This window comes from Aphelocoma coerulescens, chromosome 5 (assembly GCF_041296385.1).
Source record: "Aphelocoma coerulescens isolate FSJ_1873_10779 chromosome 5, UR_Acoe_1.0, whole genome shotgun sequence".
Lineage (NCBI taxonomy): Eukaryota > Metazoa > Chordata > Aves > Passeriformes > Corvidae > Aphelocoma > Aphelocoma coerulescens.
Window position 1 is genome coordinate 27,517,447 of NC_091019.1, and position 21,296 is coordinate 27,538,742.

The 21,296-nt window shown below is 38.7% G+C and overlaps 1 protein-coding gene across 1 annotated transcript; it reads left to right on the top strand.

The window, feature by feature from the left end:
* Nucleotides 1-1,219: 1,219 nt before the first annotated feature.
* Nucleotides 1,220-21,062, top strand: SPI1 (Spi-1 proto-oncogene). The gene is made up of 5 exons (XM_069017244.1): nucleotides 1,220-1,538; nucleotides 7,991-8,084; nucleotides 15,407-15,594; nucleotides 19,416-19,572; nucleotides 20,252-21,062. The coding sequence occupies exons 1-5, from the start codon at nucleotides 1,494-1,496 to the stop codon at nucleotides 20,566-20,568; spliced, it is 801 nt and encodes a 266-aa protein (XP_068873345.1). The 5' UTR covers nucleotides 1,220-1,493; the 3' UTR covers nucleotides 20,569-21,062.
* Nucleotides 21,063-21,296: the final 234 nt, after the last annotated feature.

Here is a 21,296-nt window from a genome sequence, read left to right on the forward strand (position 1 = left end):
ATGCTGATGAAATTCTGTTTGAGGCTTTAAGAGTTAATCTCCCATCATATTCTTGATGTTATCCCATTGCTAATACGGTTTGCTTGTTGAGTTCCTGAGGGTGGGGAATGAGAGGAACTTGTGAGTGGCCTCTGGTTTTACCAGTGTACAAGGGAGGAAGTCTGGAGTGGCTGAAATTCCCCCTTGCACACAGATCCAGGTGAGTGGTGAACAGGCTGCCTTCAAAAGCAGAACCTGTGGCACATGGGCATAGACTGAAGGGGAACAAACCAGACAAAGAAACTTCACTTTTCCAAGACATTAGTAACTAACTGCAAAGCAAAGAAGGCATTTTGCAGAATGAGAGCATTCTCCCCTTGTAGCCAGGCCCCATCCCCTACATCCTGCCCCGTGCCCCACTCGCTTCTGCCACTGCCAGAACCTCCATATGACAGGCATTGTTCAGCACAGCCAAATGGAAGTAGAACAGTGGCATAAAGAGAGAGGAGGACATCAAGTGAGCAGAGCTACCACAAAATCTCTACAAGGTATTTCTGCACCTGACTCTTCAGATAGGAGTTTATAAATCTTGTTTTCTATGCACGGCTAAAGGCACTCAGGACTTGAAGGAAGTCATCATGAGGGACATATAATACTTTCTCCTTTCCCCCACACACTTTCTCCTTGCAGGAATTATAAAAGAAAAGAGTTCACAAGAAACAAGTAAGAGGACAAAGCATCTTTCACTGAATCATCTACTCTCGTGCAAAGCTGATGACGAAAGTCTCATGGGCATAACTTTTGTATAAACCTAGGGCTGTGTATTTGAAACTGCATACTCTTTTTTTTTCCTACCTGCTAGGTACTGCCACGTAATTTCAACACAAGATTATTATTAACGCAGGTCTATGCCACTGCTCTGGCCTCACAGAAGTTGTCAGGACTGTGTCTTTATGATCTATCATTAAACCTGAGAGCAGCACCATCGTTATGGTTCATGTACAGTGGGAAGCACACAGCCCTCCCCGTAGTGCTGCACCCACATGCTTGTTTGCTGGTAGCAGGCCCAGGCTCTGGGCTGCTGATTATACAGCAAAGCACCTGTCCATGACTGGGGCAGACTTCCTGCTACAGCGCCACAGCTCCCTGAAATGAGATTTATGCAAACTGGCTAAAGTGTGATGTCAGCGCGCTGATAGACCCAAGGGCTATCTGCCTTCTACAGACATTTGATAAAATCAGGAACTTCGCATACAACTCGGGAAGAAGTTCACCTCAGAACCTATAAGGGCAAACTATGAAAACTTGTTAGGGTCCTCCTATCCGGAGATCCACCACTGCCAAGGGACTTTACGGAGTCCGAGGATCTCTTCTTTTTTCTTTTTTTTTTTTTTTTCTTTTCTTTTTTCTTTATTTTTCCTTTTTCCCCCTTTTTTTAATATGATTTTTTGCAAGTCTGTTATTCTGGATGTTTGAAAACTGAATTAAGAAAAATTCACTCAGAAGTTGGCTGAATGTTGCAAGCTTGCAAAATGGAAGGATTTCCCCTTATTCCCCCTGTGAGTATATGGATTTATTTCTAATATGGATCATTGGGCTCAGTAGCAAAAGGCAAACTAAACCAGGTTTTATTATTTGAGAATACCTCTGTTTTCGTCTGTAATGCCAGGAAGTTTGGCTTAGGTCAATATATAAAACTAGTGACAACACTGCAATGAAAGGGAAATTAACATTTCCTCCCCAAACTTGTATCTGATTTTGATCTCCATTTGTTTTCACAGATTAAATGTACGGTATTTTTGTACAGTACATTTATAGCAAGTCAGTAAATCTCTTTTCTTCAGTGCTGCCTACGTGATATAAAAGCCGTCTTTCTTCAGATTGTAATTCTTAATCATCTGAAGTCTCTGACATAGTTTATGTATTTAACTGTCTACCAGTCTGTGACAGAAGAGTTGTTGAATGCTGATTTTATATATTGCAGATTTTAGGACTCTGTGTGTTCTTTGCAATGATGGCATTTTAGTTTTTAACTTAATCTTTTCTTGAACTGAGTTCTCTTGAATTCATTTACTATGAAAAAGCAATTGGCAAATGAGGAAAAAAACCTACAGCCCTTATTTGGGTCTTTCAATGTTTCCCTAAGATATAAATTTTTCTGTGTGCTTATGGGACAGGTCTATCCTTTCCTTAACTCTGAAGCATTGTTGCACTGCTGTAATTTATCGCATGGCGAGTTCAAAAATTATTATTTGTGAAGAAAATAATGTCACTAACCTGTTGTTCAGAAACCAACCTTAATCTCTAAGCAGGATGGGTACAAGGGGCCTTAACTAGATTTCATTAAGTTTGTAGAAGCTGAAGAGGTGTCAGATAAGGTGGTTTGCTTGGCTTTTTATGTGGTAGATGGCTTACAGTAATTGCTATATATGTGTCAGAGAATAGAGGGAGACAATGCAGGCCCAAGAGTTCTTTAACAAAAACTTGTATCAAATTTTGGGTTCGTCTTGTCCCATTTGATAAAGACTAAAGACATTTCTTATCTTCCATCCAGAGTGATGGCCCTTTGAATTCCTGTCATGTTCAGAATTCATGATGACTGAAAGTATTTGTCTTCTTTTTGAGGGAGACCCTTTATTATCTCAGTTTATCATCAGTGTCCCTGAAATCACCTATCTACCCAAAGGGTGAGAAGACCCTAAAAATCATTTTTCTTTTTCTTAAACACACGGAGTTGCCCAATGGGTCTACTGTAAGTGCAACAGAATAGAAATCTGAATAGAAACCAAGACAATAAAAACGTATATAGAGATTTCTCCACATGTTACTTGTTGGGCTTAAAAAAAAATAAAAAGAAACACAAACTTAGCTACCCCAGGAAACAGCCTCTCTATTCAAAAAAAAACAATTGTTAATCTTCTGTCCATTCATTAACTCATAGCCATGTTTTCTGGACTTTTTTCTTTTTTCAGTATTGACTTCCAGGACATGTGTTGAATAAATGGACTGAAAATATAATATAGTTCGGCCTATATTCTAATTTTGTGTTGCAGTTGATATTCTGTCTGAACTCTGTTCAGATGAGAGATACAACTGGTCGTGAAAATGCAATTATATCTTACTGGAGCACTTGACGTGGCAATTCGTTTTTTATTTTTGTGATTAAACTGTCAAAAAATTAGTAATTTTGTGGTTTGTACTTTCAAAATTGCTTTAAGTGCACTTTGAGCACTGCCAGATAGAGCCCTGCATGTCTGTGTCTCCTGGGACTTTTTCAGTGGGGACACATGAGCCTGTTTCTAGGCAGGAGTTGCAGCAACACTTCCCTCCTCCACCCCTCCCCGTTCAGTTGAGGGTGGGTCAGCAACTGCCTTCCTCTTGCCTCTGCTAGGAAACTCTTATCCTTCACTTGGAAAACACTGTTTAAATGGTTTGGGAGTACGGCATCTTCCTCTGAAGATTAGGAGTTTTGTGGGGAAAAGTTCTGCAGACTGGGTCTGCATCTTCCAATGCATGATAGAATTTAGTCGTTTTAAGGGTCAAAAAATTAACTCAAATGCCTTTCCCTAAAGAGGGTTCCAGTAATATATGAATCCCTAAGTAGCCACCTGTAGAAATCACAGCTTTGAATCAAGTACTTTTGCATGAGAGAAAAAATGCCCCACAGAAGTACTCTGTTCCACGTAACTGCATTGTCAACACGGTCCAGTGAGGCTAGCCCAATGAGTAATCATGCTAGTATTTTTACTCATCTTTTCTAAAATAGTTATACTGTAATTTTTTTCCAAGGAAATATAGTTAATCTTGGCTTTAAAGCTTGTCTCAGCAGCACATCACTGGAAATTGTCTGAAGTATTTTTTGAATCACATGCCAGTGAATAGTTATATCAAGATAACAAAAAGATCAGCATTTAGTGAATTTACCATTTCCTGGAATCATCTGACAAAGTCTTGGGGAGTAACAAGATTTTCAGACTGCTATTCTGTTGTGTTCAATGTATCTCTCTGAACCAATGCCAACTGAGCTTTCTCTGAGTGGTTTTGTGGCTTTTCCCTTGAGTTTCAGGGCAAAGATGGAAGACAGAGGCTACTCTTAATTTATCAAAGTCTGTGACAGAAAGTACTGTTTGTTGACCTCTTCCTTGAGGGTAGAATATGGTTTTAGATAGTTTGCTGCACCTCATGGCGTGCATGAAAGCAGATACCACAACTATGGTTCCTAACAAAGCTTTCAGTCACTCTTTTACATGGAAACAACCGATTGAACAAATGGCTATTGACATCAGTTAAATATTAAACATAAGCTCTTCTTTGCTTTTTGTCAGGAGTTAAGAAAACTGTTCAGTGTCATGGAAGTGCTGTCAGTGAGATGATGAAATGAGTGTGGGTGGGGACATTCCAGAGAAGGACAGGGCAAGTGGGTAAAGATTGGCACAACAGGCAACAGAAGTACATGGTGAAACCTCTTTTCTCTAATTAGTAAAAAAGTTTCTAAAGAAACTTTTCTTAAAAAAAAACCAAAACAACAAACTGCCCCCCCAAAAAAGCAATTAAAAACAGATTCTTGAAAATAGCCTCCATAATAAATAGAGGGAAATATCCCACCTTCCCATAGGATAATCAGAGAGAATACATGCTGTACTATCTCCTTTAAACACCATCTGATTAAGTTTATGATAAATAGACTTTAAAATATTTAATATGCATCTTGCCATGTTAGTTACTATACCCTTGAAGATCAGACACCAAGATAGAAAGCACTGGCATTACAAGTCATTTGTGGGAACAGATTGGCATGAGTTAACAAGGATATACACACACATATTTTATCAAAAGGATTACTGCACAGGAAGCAAATTCAAGGACAAAAATTCCAAGAATCCATAATAAGAGATTTTAAGCCCCAGAATTTCAAAACAGGGTTTATAGTACCCCAATGCCCTATGTAAAAGCAGATGTTTTTAGACGTTCAGTATCTGCAACTCTCTCTGCAGTCAGTCAGACCTGTAAATATTAAGGGAATCATCGTTTAAAGAGTCTATTTAACACACCTTCCTTTAGCTCTGGTCATTCAATATGCATCTGAACTTGTGAAAGTAGCTTTTGAATGGTAAAATACTTCATTCTCAGCTCTCAGACTGTGAGACACAATTGTCTGAAAATGTGTATTGGTCTGAAGTGGGGGAGTTTGGAAATTGGGAAGAGACAACAAAGGAAAAGCACAATTAGGAAAAGTCAAGTGTTCTTTTCCATGCCTAAAATACATATTGTTTATCTACTTTTGGACTGATGCTTGGCCTTCCTGCCAAGCTATACTTCTGTAAAGATATGAGTGATAGATGCTTTGTTGTAGCAGTGGAAATTTTAGAAAATTAAGCCTACATTGACAGGACACTGATTTCTTTCAAAACTTGTTTACTTTTGGCTAAATAGCTACCAGTTAAAAACTTCAATGCATTTAGGTATTGATTTTTTAATAATGTCTATCAGTTTCTAGTATTTTAGTAAAAAGAAACAGAGATTCTTCTTTCAAACAATATAAGTTTATATGACTTTTTAACCTCTGTTTTTCCCAACTAGTATGATATGCCTTTTCCATTTAGATGTTGATGTTTCCCCTTTCACAGCACATGAATGCTTTCCTTTGAATTATGGTAATTTATAATATAAATTATAAATCTAGTTTTTAGTTTATAATATATACAATTCTGAATATGAAGGCATAAGTTTATATGTTTAATAGGAAGCATATATTTAGGGAAAGGAAATGAGGGAGTGGGATGCACTAATTTGCAAAGATAATGAAAAGTAGACATTCCATTCAGAACTTTATACTGAAGAAAGCAAAATACAGTCTCGTTACTTTTTCTTGTCAGAGATCAGAGTACAATAAAAGTCGAAGGAATGAAGATGAATAAATACACATAACCACAGAGAGAACACCAAGAAAATACATAGCAAAAAAGCAGAAACATCAGAGACAATGCATGCTGTACTGTCTTCTTTGACCACCCCCCTGAAATCTGGGAAATAGATTATATTTCCCATTATATCTCTGTGTGGATAAAGGGCAATTCTATTGGAATCACATAGATTTGGAAAGGGAGACTGTACCTACAGTACAGCTCTGGAGACCAGAGAAAAGAAAACTCCCTTCACTGGTATTCCTGCTACACATGCAATTAAATGATGATTTGTCCCTTTTCCTTAGTCTTTCCCTTAGATAGCCTTTATTCTGTGTTATCATCTTCTCAAGATTTCCCCAAAGCAATTATCCACCACCACTGATTGTATTTGGAGCTTGTAGTCATGTGATGGATTTTCTCCTGAGGCTTTGAATATTCCATGGATCTGATTCCCAGATTGTGTGTGTGCTGAAAGTCACAAAATTTTAGACAATCTTCCCAGTGCAATTTAATGATACAGTAATACAGCACGTGGCTGCTGCTAAGGATTTACCAAGGTACAAAGTAATTTCTGAAAGTGTTTTGTTGGGGGTTTTTTTGTATGTGTTCTAACATCTTAATCCTCAGAAAGGGACAATCTTTAAATCCTCAAATTCCAACAGAATGAGCCGAAGGAGTTAACCAGAAGAATTAAAGAAACCAGGAAAAAAAAGTCCTTTCCTTTTGCTAGCTGCTTATCTACCACCTCCATCTGGTTTTTAGTGGCAGCTGCTACCTTAGGTTTCATGTTCTCAAGCAGTCTAGAGGAGTAAGAAAAAAAAGAAGCTCTTCTGTATTTCTGTCATGCTGTCACCACAGCATAAACTTACAAAATGTAGATATTCCAAAAATGTGACAGGTTCATGGAAGGAGAGAAAGGATTTGTGACATAGAAATAGGCATATGATATATATGAATGCAAAAAATATGCCCATCATGTAAGTTATCGTGTTGTTTTAAATATTTGTCCTTCAAAGTTTGTTATGATGGAGTCATTAATAGAATTAAAATGTTTCTGTTAATACCTAGAAATACTAGAAATAATTTCCTTTCCAAAAAAAGCCAAGAAAGGTGGTTGAGTTCTCCTTTGCTGTTGACAATGCAAGAATTTGTTCACATTGGAAGGAAATACTGTAAAAACTTAACTGGACTAAAGTTTAAGAAAACCCCATGAGAAACACCATCTTTCTCTAACTCTTCATTCTGGAAATGAAGAAGAAGGAACATTAAATGAAGCAACAAAATTGTGCACAACTAATAATAAACAACCTTTATTGTAACCACGTAAGATCTTAATCAGTATTTGCATGGAATACTAGGCCTGAGGAGGAAGAGAAGTAGGCAAGTTACCCTATGTCACCTGTTTTCAGAAGATAGATAGAGAAGACTTAAATTCTAAAGCTAAGCATCCAACAGGTCACAACTCACTATTTGTCCCACATTTGGACTTTTTAAGTCTTCACTGTGTATATCTAAAAGCCCTGTGTAGTTGATTTGAAGCAGCAAACGTTCAGAGTTCATCTTGGACAGAAACTGAGAAAGAAAATGTTTTTATGCCCTCTGTCAATGTCACTACCCTCACACAGACTGCCACCATTTAGTCAGACCTTGTAGAAACAATCAGAATAATATGTTTAGGCAAGACAAGTTTCTGCTTTCTCTTTTGCGTGTGAGAATCATCATCATCATTGTCAGTAAAAGAAAATGTCTGTTATTACCAAAGAAAATATTTCACCTTTACTTGTGCCTGATATCCACAACAGCTCTAAAGCAGTATCCTCAGAAGGCTGGAGTGTGAGATACAAGGGATTTTTGTATTACAACAGGACAAGTTCTGCTACACAGGCTGGGTCTCTTTTCCACTGGGATTACTCTTTTTTTTCTTCCAAATCAGTGTCTGGTGTCACACAATTTATTTCTGCTTATTCAATAATAACTTGAAGTCTCCCCTTTCTTTCCCTAGGCAATATAAAATGGTTTGGCATCAGCCCTTCACTAACTATATGAATAATTCGGAAAGGATTTGTGTAAACTTACAGTTCTAAAAATTCCTCTTCTTTGTACAGCCCTCTGAAGATATGGTACCCTATGAGTCAGACCTCTACCGACAGCCCCATGACTATTACCAGTATCTCAACAGTGACGGAGAGAGTCATGGTGGTAAGTCAAAAAATATCTCCTTGGAGCATAAAGTCTCATGGAATACCACAGGAAATAGATTTAAGACATACAAGAAAACAACAAATCTGCTGCTGTGATCTATAATGTATAGGCACATATTTTCAAATCAGAAATGAACATTATTTTATTCTGCTTAATGGCACTGTTCCAACCCAGCAACTGCAACATGGTTTCCCTGAAAGAGCATTTTAAAAAGCACTGTATGATGCAAGGAGCTTCCAGAAAAGTGTATATCATTATCTTTATCCTTCATTATCTTTACTGTGTTTTTATTTTCCTCTGCAGATCAAAAGCATTCAGCTTGCTTCTCAACTTTTTGAGAACCTGGATTTGCAAATTACTCCTCCTCTTACGTTCCCATGTTCAATTCCTATTTGACTTAGGTCCTAGATAATCTATTTGTGCTTTTATTTCAATTAGGTTTATTTGGTATTTAGCTTTTTTTGAACTCCACATATTTTTCTCTTTCTTTTGCTCTCTATTGCATGCTGCCACACCTAACAACTTTCACTCTTCCTCCAGTACACCCAAGTACTTCCTCTCTCTAAATCTATGTAAAACTTCCTTGTAGCTGTTTGTATGTAAACATAACTCAATGTAAAAATGCTATATGATTATTTAGTACTTCAATTTATGTATGTGATTTCAAAGCTTTGGTGTCTATATTTTAATGTTGTCTGGGCACTGGACTCTAAATCAACGCAGAGGCGAGAGTCTTGCTTTGTGAATTGCTTTGTGAATTTCATCTCCTGTGCAATACAATGATCCAGCAACACCACCCTGGAAATACCAGAGTCAATATTGACTCAGGAAGGAAAAGCACCGTTCTGCTGTGTTACTGGTGGCAGTCCCTGCAGATCCTGGAGTTTCCCTGAAAGACTCCCACTGATACAGCAACTAGATCCATTGCTGTTATAATTTAAGACATGAACTGTTCATAGCACAGACCTGTTTTGTCTGTGGCAACAGAAGCTATCTTAAAGAGCAGTGAGTTACAGAGTAAGATCGCTCTGAGCATTTAGCCGAAAGAGATTCCTACCTAAATTTGTTCTCTACATTGCATTCAGGAAACACCTATGATATTCTTAACACCTGGAGACAAAGAATTAATTCAGTTTTTATAAGTTATCTCATGGCATCTGTCAAGTGTCATTAATCATACCCAGCAAATTCCACATGGAAATTCGGGGTTTTTACATTATATCCCATACCTGTTTGCACACTCATAAAACAGGATAACGCTGATTATCTCAAAAGGCAATGGTGACAATTAAACAATAAATATAAAAGATATCATGTAGGGAAAAGCACTTGGAAATATCTTTTCTGTCATTAAGCCCAGGCTACCTCACACAAAAACATCCCTTTATCTTTCATAATTTTATCACCCCATCTGGTTTACTGCCCATTTTTCTGTTGAAAGGCTGCTCCTAAGCTACATTTCTCAAATCAATAACATGATTTTACTCATCAAAATGAACACAACAAAAACTGGATAGTCACCTATATGGGTTATAGCCTAAGCAGTACCTAAACACACACTTTAAACAGAAATTTGTCTGTTCCTAAAGTTGTGCTACACTTGTCCTAAAGAGCTTAAAACCATATTTTTAATTCCTAACATAAGTGTTCATGGAAGACACAACTTAAACCCAACCTGCACATTTCAGTCAGATTTTTATTTAGGAAAGCACCTGTAATGTAATTGGTTGTGTATAAATATCAAATGTGCCCTGTGCTATCCTGAATTGCTCACAGTCCAAAAGAGCAGTGAACAACCAAAGAATACAGATGGAGAGTGAAAACCACAAATTATTGCAGTTTCCTTCTTTCCTATAAATATTGAAAAAACCAACTTTGGCTTTCATTTTGTTTACATGACAGAAGTATAGGGTCTTTAGAAGAGCCATGCAGAAGAGCAGGAAAAGGATGCCACAAACTACGTTTAGAACGTACAATGTAATATGTACTAAGTGTTCAGAACAAATTGGATAAAAGCACAATGATTGAAAAATGGAGGGGGAAAGGAATAAAAAAGGTACTGTAGTGACAGCAGTGAAAGAGACAAGAACCTGATTGGCTAGGGGGAAAAAAAAAGAAGAAGTAAGAACAGAACTGTGAGAGAGAAGTTCAGCTTGGGGTACAGGGAGATCCCTCGCAATACATAAAAATAATTTTTCAGGTCTACTCAGTACCACTATGCACCTCAAAACTGCCAGTTAATGCAAATAGATGCCACTAGACAGAATAATACTTCTGATTTTGCTGACAAGGGACTGCTAAAGAAATAGGAAATTTTCCTCAAGTGTCAGACTACCTCTCTCTCACTGCTAGCAAATTAATTTTGTGAAAGGGAGATGGCAATGTCTTAATCTGTAGATCTGTGCTACATGCATTACTGTCACTTTTCCTCAAATATAATGCTGAAGGAAACCCTTACTCCATATTTACACAAATAGGCAGTAAAGTCCACATCAAAAGCTGTAGATCTGTGCCACTAGTGAGTAATATGTAGGAAATAATTTCCAACAAGTGAACACTGATTTTAACAAGCAAAACCAACATGTGATGCATTGTGTGATTATTTTCTGTACTGCAGTGTATCTATGTTTTAAAAACTGTAATAAACACAGAGACACAGTCATGCAGGACAGAAGCTGCTTCAAGTGATCATGTATTAGTCCATCAACCTACCCAGAGCCTGTAAGTCTGTAAGTGTAACACAGCATATTTTGTAACACTAATGCAATCTTAGTAATTACAAAATTCCACTGCAGCTTTGTCTCTATGTTATTACCAAACATTATAGGTTTAGTAAAAATCACTTTCTGTATGAAGCTGAGTGCTGACCCTTGTTTGCTTCATTCCTAGCCTTATAGAACTTACTAGATTTCATGATCTGGGATTTTATTTTTGTCCTACATCCTGGAGTAACATGATCATTTAAGAATCTCGCCTTTGATTTTATTAGCCCACATAGAAGTGGAAGAAAGTCCAAACATGTGAATCTTCATCTTAAATCCTATATGAAAAAAAGAAAGAATTCCAAGCTTCATTAAAAAATCCCTTCCCTTCAAAGTCATTCTCATGAATTGGTGGGGCCTGACTCACAGGTTTTTGAATATTTGGCATTATTAAAGTCATGAAGTTTGTAAAGTGAGAGCTAATGGGATTCTAATATTGTTTTAGATAAGACTGACACTCTGCCCAGGACTACAGTACTCTTCTCAAGTGTTTCTGCAGTGTCTGATCAAGACATTGAGTTTCCAGCGTCCCTCAATATTTTTCTCATTTTCCCTATGGGTTTTTTCCTTGACTTGTTTTTTCAGATATGCAAAACACAGTGTGACTTGTAAGCTATGCAGTGTGGAGCTGTGAAAGAAACCCTCTCCTAGTTCAACATGCATTGGAAAATCTGCCCAGCCCAGAGCAGAACTAGCCAGAGCCATTAGGCCAGACCTCCCAAGTGTATCCATGCCAGCAGCTGTCTCCTCAGCCAGGGTAGAGCGCTGTGCTGACAGAGCTGTCACATTTCCAGATCAATAGCTGGCTCATGAATTTCTGCACGGTTTTGCACTGCATACATAATGCAGATTTAGCCTGTTGCTCCACTTTTATTATAAATACCTTCTTTGAGCCTATTTCATATTCCGACTGCTGGTTCTACCATTTTTCACCTATTAAAACAGGAGCAAAGCAATTTACAGTGGTGAGAAGGTGTATGAAAAACTTTGGTCATGTTTTCTCACTTGTGGAGTGAGAATCTAGCTCCATGGTGAATATTAACACAATGGCTTTAGGTCAGCTATGGCTTCCCAACAGGTTAACATCCTCTCGTTCATGGGAGGGAGTTCAGAGTTCATGATTGTCCTTCCCCTAACCTTTCACTACATACAAGACCAAAACAAACATGATCTCCATGTCTCTGTAAGAGAGAATTTTTTTCACATCCTCTTTCACTTCACATGAAATTTCTCATAATGACTCCATTGTGTAGCTATAGCTTGGCTTTTAATGACATTTTCCTTTACTCAAAGAACAGGCACTTTCCATTTCTAGAATTTTTCTCTCTCCTGTCTTTTTTCTTCCTTCCACCTTCATGTTTTAGAGAAAAGAACATAATTGCTATGTGTTACTGACATAACACTAGCAAAGAGCACAGAAGTAAATTTTCTGGTAACTCTAATATCTGCAGACACAGATATTTAGATATTTCTCTTTTAATTTTAATTTAACTTAGCCAGGATGGTTAACTGCAGAAGGGCTTGTGGAGACAGATTTGTAATTTCTCTTCTAATGTTACTAAACCAATTTGTTTTTCCTAAGCATCACTGGGAAATTATAGACAATTTAGAAAGAATAAGGACTTTTGTCCCTATAACAACTTGAATATTTGGACATAAGTGTGTGTTGAAGTAATTTCTGACATAGATTTTTTTGTAGTGTAATACCATTATGTCATTACTTTAAATCCTATATGCAGTGCTAATAGTATTATTTTATTACTGTCTTTTTACAGCAGCATCTAATTCCATCAAAAAGGACTTTAGTAATTAATATGATAATTAATAATTAGTTATTAGCATTAATATGCATAAATAGTGTTCCATAGGTTAATTAATCTGCCAAGGGAAAAGTTAAAACAGTTCTGGAACAACAGTAACCTTGTCATAGGCTCCAAAAAACGAAGAGGTATCTTGAAGTATAAAAATATGACTGCTGATTAAAAAGTATTTTAAAAGAATCAAAAGTAGACCACCTAGAAGGTGCACAGATACTCATGGCTATGCATGTTGGAAAGGTTCTTTGTTCTCTCTTGGCCACCATATTTTCTACTAGTAAGACATTCCACAGCTGAAGACCTGCCATTGACACCTCAGAGACTTTTTCCTGGGCTTTGTCATCCTCCTAATTATGCATTGATCTCATTTGCTGTTGTAGATTATCAATGACAAGGGCTCTTTGGGAATACACATTGCCCTCCGAGAGCACCTTCCACACAGCAAGCAGAGCCAGATTGTTCTAAGGAACAAGAGTTTAGATTACTCTTGCAATGTATTCTCAACAATTTAATATGCAGGGCTGCCCATGGTACATGGGACCTCAGTGGTTAGCTCTACTTAAAGAAATCTGCAGTAATTTAACCCAGAGGAAACATGAGTTAGTGTGGCTCAGTCTTCCAGCTAAATGGAAAGGTTTCACACTGAAAGTGCTCAAAGCTTCCTACCACGACACAGCCTTAGATAACCTTTGGATTTCAACTCACACACTCTGCTGTTTCCTGGGTTGAAGTAGATGTGGATGTAAAAACACCTGGGTACTTTGCACCCACTAACCCCACTTTTTTACCCTAGAAACTGAAATCTTTGTCTTGAACTGCAACATGAAGAAGCGCTACTGTGCATTGTAATTGTCTTAGGGCTATAAAATCCATACATAGCCCACAGAAAGTGCCATACAACAAAGCAAATAAGTGACAAAGTAATGCAGCAGGTCCCTGGATGCTTTTATAAGCACATTTCAATGTGCTTCCCTTCCACAGGCAGTGATGAGGTTTATTCATGAATCAGAAAAGCAGAAAGGACAAAAAAGTAGGTGCTGGTGTCACAAGTGGTCTGATAGAGCCTCCAAATAAATTTCTACAGGCCTGAGAACAAAGGCAGCTAAAGGACTTTACAGTTTCTCAAGTACAACTATGTTTGGTATTACATTCACTGAGTTAACTCTAAAGGAAGCCACATTCAAAGTCACTCTTCTGGATTTCAAATCCTCAATGTTATTACACTTAACTGTTTGAAACATAAATGGGGAAGGATGAGGAGATAGAAGATGAGAAAAAGAACAAACTTGATATTTAAGAAAAATATTCATAGCACATTAGTATCCTGATAATGTCACGCACAATAACATTATATTGCAGAATAAGACAATTGTTCCTCTATAAATTTAACTACATTTAGAGGAACATGTTCAATTCTGTTATTGAATGGATGTCAACAGTTGGGAGGGAACTTGGAGAAGTGTACAAGTGTGAATAGGGGGTGATTATACTGATTTACACTGTAAGACTGAGAGCTGAAGCTGGGTTAAGTGATAATTAGAAGTAGATTGTAAAAGTACATGACAGCAAAACGTGAAAAAGATGTGAAGGGCAGGACAGAAATGATTTATAATAATACAAGGGAAGAAGACTTGGAATTGTAATATATAAATTCGAACTGGTACACAGAATATCATAAAGAAATTTTGGCCATGCATAAAATGATGCACGAAAACGTAAAATCTGGAAGATTAGTTCTGAGTTCAGTCAGAGCAGAGGACATAGTGTTGACACTGACTTTAAAAACAGGCTGCACATAAATATGTGCAAAATTATGTATGCAGCTATTGTATAAGAGAAATAGAATTAGCAATACTTCACACTTTGTGTAGAAAATTTTCAATTTTGAGCAGCAAATATGACATTCTAAAAACTTGAAGGCTTATGTGGAACTAAAAAAGCCAGAAATCTAAAACTGAAAATGAGATAGAATTTAATTTCAAGGATAAATGAATCAGGAAACAGAATAGTGGTTATTTAAGTACTTCTTTATGTTTTTGAAAAAAATCCAAATTATCACAGAAATTTCAAATGCACTAAAGAGATAAAAAAGGTGGAGAAGGAGTCTGCATTAGAATTTAGCCTTCCTGTAAACAGTGTACACTAGATTTCCACATGTTTATCCTTTTATTCTCTAGTATTGGTACTTCAAAATGTGTGATACAGCAACACAGGACTACAGGAAATATCTAGAAAAGTGCCTTTCCTGCAGCATTCCTGAGATTTTGCTAGCAGAGTAAAATAAAGACTAAAGATAGCTGCCAAATAATCTTAACGTTTTTTCCACCTCCTCATTTCCATAAGGAGTGTAATAAGAATATGACAGTATGTAGATCAGGAGAATTTGTTGTCTCAAGAACAACGTTTTGAAACGTGTCGTGGTCTCTTCTTGAGAAAGGTGTCAGCATTAACATCTTTTGCATCTTGTGTTAAATTATCATGGAAATCCATCTCACTATCTGAGAGTATTGTCCTACTTAAAGTGGCCTAAGTATTACTTCCCAGCCACTGGAATTTATGAGATCAGGAAAAGAAACTTTACAGGGATCTATACAGATTGTCAGCAGAGACAGACAGGTCAACAGGAGTGGTTTGGAGAGGGCAGAAAGGGCAGTGACAGGGGTAAGAACCAAAGAAAGCCAGGTAAATGCCATGGTTTTTAATCTTGCAATGACAGACAATTTTTTTTAACTTTCTTTAGATCATTATTGGGAATATCATCCACATCACATGCACAGTGAGTTTGAGACCTTTGGAGACAACCATTTCACAGAACTGCAGAGTGTGCAGCCTCCCCAGCTGCAGCAGCTCTACAGGCACATGGAGATTGAGCAAATGCATGTCTTGGATTCTGCAATGCCAACCACACACATCGGACTCAACCATCAGGTGCGGTTACCAACCCCTGCTCAGAATTTCAGATGATAATTAATGGTAAAGAAAATAGTGCATTAGGGAATGCAAACTGTTAAGTGAAAGAGATTGCTGAAAAGAATTACTCAGGTTCTTAGGGCATGTAAAGCTCTTCATTCTCAGGACAAATGTATTTTAAACATTCTTTTTACCTGGATAATGAGAAGTCATGCTCCTCATACTGTCTAAAAAGAGAACTGCATTTTGTGGAGGTGTTTGGAGTTTCTAATTTTTGTTTCATTTGGAATGAAAATCAACTGGTTTGCAATCCTGCAGATGAACTGGACCTGAGAAGCTTTGTATCATCATAGCGAGGGTACCCATGACTCTTAAGAAGTAATTCTGAGCTTTGAAGTAGTAGTAAGGTTTTAAATATTTCCAAGGAACCCTGACATTTTTACAGGACTTGTATGAGAAATGCTAACAAAGACAAGTCACTGGCAATTTCTACCACAGACTGAGGAAAACGTACTTGTGCTTCTCTCTGGGAGTAAACAAGTCACAAGCCAAAGCACACTGTCTTGTCTTTGCTCAGATTTTACATGAAGCCAGGCATCCCTGTAAAAAAAAGATACTCCACTATGCAGTAAAGATAGTCACCAAAACACCAGTGAATTCTCACTGAAGCTGAAATTATAAGGTGTTCCATCATACTGCAAAGATACTAAGCACAGTAGGTGTGGAAATCGCTCTTGATCCTACAAGACTATGCCCTAAGTCATTACTGAGAGCAGTAAGAAACCTGGGAGCTCTTGTGCTAAAGAGTTTCCCAATATACATAAAATGTCCTAAATAAAATGACAGAGTAGAATTGAAGTCAGAGAAAACAGCATTTGCTGATTACAGTGCTGCATGTAACAGTACCCTTGCTGAAACTTGGTGAAAAAAAACCACATGCATGGGGTTATCATGTAGGGTTGCTCTGTTCAAAGCAAACTGAAATTGTATGTTAATACTGTGTTAATCAAAAAGAAAGAAGAGAAAAAATAGAATGAGTAAGTTAACACTGAAAACAGGAAACTGCAAGCCATCAAAAAATCAGGAATAGAATATAAGATGTCGATACAAACAAAGAATTAGGAACAGAAAGTTACAAATATAAAAAATGCTTCATGGAACAGCAGTCTGTGGGAAGCTTCAAGCTGTTTCAGTTGCTCATTGCAACTGCTAATACCTAATGACCAACCATTACCTCTGGCCAAAGGCAAAGGATGAAAATGAGCCCCTTTAGGAATGCCTTCGGAAGAACAACTGAAAAACAAGAGAGGGCACTTCTGCTTATCCCCCTTCATTCTACTCAGCTATGGCCTTTCATTTCAGGATGAAAGGCAGGGAACTAATTTTGTTACAACTTCTGATAAAGAGCATTGTTCTCTCTCTGCCCCTCCCCATACCAAGCTGCAGAAGATGTTAGTATGCAGAATTCACCACTACCCTCCTTTTCCTTACCAGCAGGGGATCTTTGGCTTTTTACTTTACTTTTATTCCTAGAATAGCTCATGCAAATAGTACTTGGCATGCTCTGAAGTTCAGCTTCTGGTGCGTCTCAGTCACAGTCCCAGGCAAAGAAACAGAAGCAGGAAGTTTTAATCCTCCTCTGAATTTGCTAGTTTCTAACTAGTGTGCCTGTCCTGCAATATCAGAGTTACTGTTTGCAATAAAGGAAGAACATGCAAAGATATTTCTTTAATTGTCTGTTAATATCACATTACTTTGTGAAATCAAATTTGAAGTTTAACCTGTTCATGAACAAGATTTGTTTAAAAGTTTTGTTAGCCTGCCAACAGGGGCCTCACAAATAATAAAATAAGAAAAAAATATTCATTCGGAAGGGAGGATGAAATAAAAGGTTGGAAAACTGTGAGAAGAACTTTAGAAAGAGGAAAATCACTCATGGGTGCCACAGACCTTGAGAAAACATCAGAAAATGGAAAGTAGCTAGTAGTTCCTTAAGTTTTCTCTCTCCAGAACTGCGTTAGTAACCTGGCTCTTTATGGCACACTGGCTGGTCCTCTGTGACTCTGTAACTCTGTCCCAAAACTGCGTGACACTGTATTGGCCTTGCTGAGTTTCAGGTGCAAAGGAAGTGTAAGCAAAGACAGAACAGTCAGGGAAGGTGGGGACAGCATGGGGAAAGCTCACTCAACTGCCCAGGCTGGCCTCTGCAACCACCTCTGCTTCAAAGACACCATGTCCCCTCCCACTCTCCCACTGTCCCACTCTAGCCCCAGAGAAGAGGTTCCTTACTCCCACACCTCCCAAAACACTCCGTTTTCACAGCCTCTTTCTCTGCAGGGGCACCATTCTCTGTTCCCTCCCCTGTAAGACCCTGTCCCACCTTCTCATTCCCCTTCCCCCATGGCACAGTTTCTCCCTTCCTTCCTACCCCGGAGGCTGCAGCTTTCTTAACTGTAAAAAGCTAAAGGTGACTGTGGTGAGGGCTGAAGTTTCGCTCTTGGGGATCTGGCAGGAAGCTTACAGGCACTTGCCCAATCCTGCCCTTCCTGCTAGATCGGCTCCAGCCAATCTGCCAACTCATTAACTGCCGGCTGCTGTGCCCCAAACCAGCCCTCTGCACACGCCTTATTGGGACATTTTAAGGTGGTGCAAAACTCCTCCGAAAAGCACCACTCGGCAAAGCCCAGCACGCGGTGGGTGGTGTGACTCATGAACACCCACTGCCCGCTTCAGTGTCTGAGTTGTCCCAGGAAGAGCATCAGGCTCAAAACATCCTTTCCTGGGGAAGGAGAAGAGCAGTTCAAAAGGAGCTCACTTTCAAGGACCTTCATCTGTCCCATTTCATGAAAGCTACATAAGATATGCTGCTGGGTTTGGGGGATGTTGGTTGGATTCTTTTAAAGTAGGAATTGGGTTCTTACTGCCGCTCAGACTGATATGTTTCTCATTATTAAATAAGAAGATGTAATAATTTGTGGCAACTGGTCATGTTTCCTAGCAAACCAGACCACAACTGAGAATTTACAGAGCTGAGGTATATTCCACACTGCTTCTGACAACATCTCTATATAAGGGCAAGAGAATTTAACACAAAAACTAGCTTGCTAGCTTTGCAGATGAGAAATCCCCCTTAATGGGGAATTTTCAGATAGCCATTTGGGAAAAGAGAATATGGGCTGACATGATGTATCCCTTATCTTAGTGTTAAGGCTATTCCCCTCCTCATGGGGGAAATTTAAGACAGAAAGCCGATGAACCAATATAATCCCATCTCTAAATTTGGATGCAGTCCCATAGGATTTCGCTGATGTCAGAAGGTACTGTGCCTGAAAAAGGAAGAGGACAACAGAGCCAAAGCCAGCCATGATAGGGCAGTATTGTTCATCTCTTTCAAATTTAGCTCCAGATGGTCTGTGTTAGAAAAAAAGTTGTTCTGAAAAGCAGTTTCACTCTGGGGATAGACAGCCGGGATCAGAAACTCATTAGGAAGAAAGCAAGCTTTGGGGAGATGTGGGGGAAGAGGGGCAGTGTTACTTGCACAGGATATAAGGTATGGGAAAGTTCTGACATTCACAAGGTTAGTCATCCTTCCCTCTTGTAAAGGTGCATTGTTGTACATGTGTTAGTGGTGACTGTTATCTGAAAGTGCTTCTTAATAGGATGGCATCTACTATAAATGTCAACAACTAAGTCACTCAGTATTACAGTAAACATTTTCCCATACCTCTTACTTTCTCCTGCCTTTTCTCTGTGACTCTTTTCATTACATTTCCTTTTTTAATTTTGATGCCCTACTCTCTATCACTGCCTTCTCCCTCTACTACTCCGTTCTCCAAAAGGTGTCCTATTTGCCCCGGATGTGCCTACAGTACTCCTCTCCACCTCAGCCCAGTTCTGACGAGGAGGACATAGAGAGGCAGAGCCCCCCCTTGGAGGTATCAGATGGGGAGAATGATGGTGTGGACCCTGGGCCTGGAATTATGCATGGAGAAACAGGTCAGTGAAAACAGAAGGATTTTGTCAAGCTATGAACTGAGCACCTGTTACATTACCATGATGATAATGAATAAAACTGTAGAACTGCTGTGCTAGTATTTTATGCCACTGCCAAAGCTTTTCTTTCCCTGACTCCTTGCACTCTCCTGTCCTCTGAAACTTTCACAACCATAACTATCTCAAACCTCATTTCTTCAGGTACTCACATCCCTCTTTCAGCTTTGTCTGTTGGGGCTTCCCGAATGGAAATGGCTTTTGCCATTTCTACTCCAATTTATATTAACAGCTGGGAAAACCAAGACAAGAAGGTCAAGGAAGAACCAATTTTAAAAAAAATATTTTTCTCTCTTTGCTCAGTACCTGAGAGTCACATTCTATATAACCTGCCAAAATTAGGTTTAGATTAGTTTTGAATTAGCAATGTTTTTCCATTAGCTTCAAATTAGCAAATTAATTTTGGAAGCTTAGCCTTTGGAATTACTCTTGTTTTTTCTTCTTGGTACATCAACCCACAATATGTCCTCGCAGTGTTACATTGTCTACTGTTACAAATGCTGCAAACTGAAGAAGTTAGTCTCTCCCAAGCTAGCTGGAGCCCTTAGATGCATTCTGCTGTTTCACCAGGAACTACACACAAATACTAATGATCCACTGGCTTTCTTCTTTGACTTTCACACAGGCAGCAAGAAAAAAATACGTCTGTATCAGTTCCTTCTGGACCTTCTTCGCAGTGGGGACATGAAGGACAGCATTTGGTGGGTGGACAAGGAAAAAGGTACTTTCCAGTTCTCCTCCAAACACAAAGAAGCATTGGCGCATCGCTGGGGCATCCAGAAAGGCAATCGCAAGAAAATGACCTACCAGAAGATGGCACGGGCTTTGAGAAACTATGGCAAGACAGGGGAAGTCAAGAAAGTTAAGAAGAAGCTGACCTACCAGTTTAGTGGAGAGGTGATGGGAAGGGGGGCCACTGATAGGAAGCATTATCCTCACTGAGGCCATGGGACCCTAAGCAAGAAAAATATTAAGAGCTCCTGGCTGGACACCAGCAGAGGAGATGGACGCATCTTTCTCTTTGCTTCCTGTGCCCCATTCTCTGCCTTTAAACAGCCTCTATCATCAGATGTTTCTGGTACGAATTCCCTTCTTCAGCATCTGAGAATCCTAATCATGACAGAATTCTTTGCTTCCATCCTCCAAGTTGGACAGAGTTGGGAAATTTAAACAATGTACAAATATATGGTTGTCAGGAAAGATCTTTTTTTTGATTGTGTTGCAACTAAAGAATACAGCCGATGAAGTTTTGCCTCCAGAGGTGGTGCTGTGTCACTCACAGTGACACCGCGTTAGCTTCCAGCTTTTAAACTAGCATTAATACAGGCTCTGCCGCAGCTCTCAGAGCTAGAGAGAAGTTTGCAGATCTTGGAATGATACTCGTTCTTTTAAATAGTAATAACATGTACATATTTAATAAAATTAGATATAATGAAGTTTTGATGTTTGCATAATAAATGACTACTTCACAAACAAGCGTCACACATTCAGTTACGCAGACACAGCTCCTGTGTGGTGTCTGAACAAAAGGTGCACTGGGTTATAGGGCCTTACCCATCTGTAGCTACTTCTTAATTTATCTGGAATCATCATCAGTGGTGTCAAACTCAGTAACAAATATAACGGGTGAAATGCATTACTGTGAAAGGGACTACAGTACTGAAGGAAAC

Excerpts from the sequence above, each read along its gene's own strand:
- SPI1 (XM_069017244.1), top strand. The coding sequence starts at position 1,494 with ATGTTGCAAGCTTGCAAAATGGAAGGATTTCCCCTTATTCCCCCT. Across the intron at positions 8,085-15,406 it reads TGACGGAGAGAGTCATGGTG|ATCATTATTGGGAATATCAT; the intron begins GTAAGTCAAAAA and ends AACTTTCTTTAG. Across the intron at positions 19,573-20,251 it reads AATTATGCATGGAGAAACAG|GCAGCAAGAAAAAAATACGT; the intron begins GTCAGTGAAAAC and ends ACTTTCACACAG.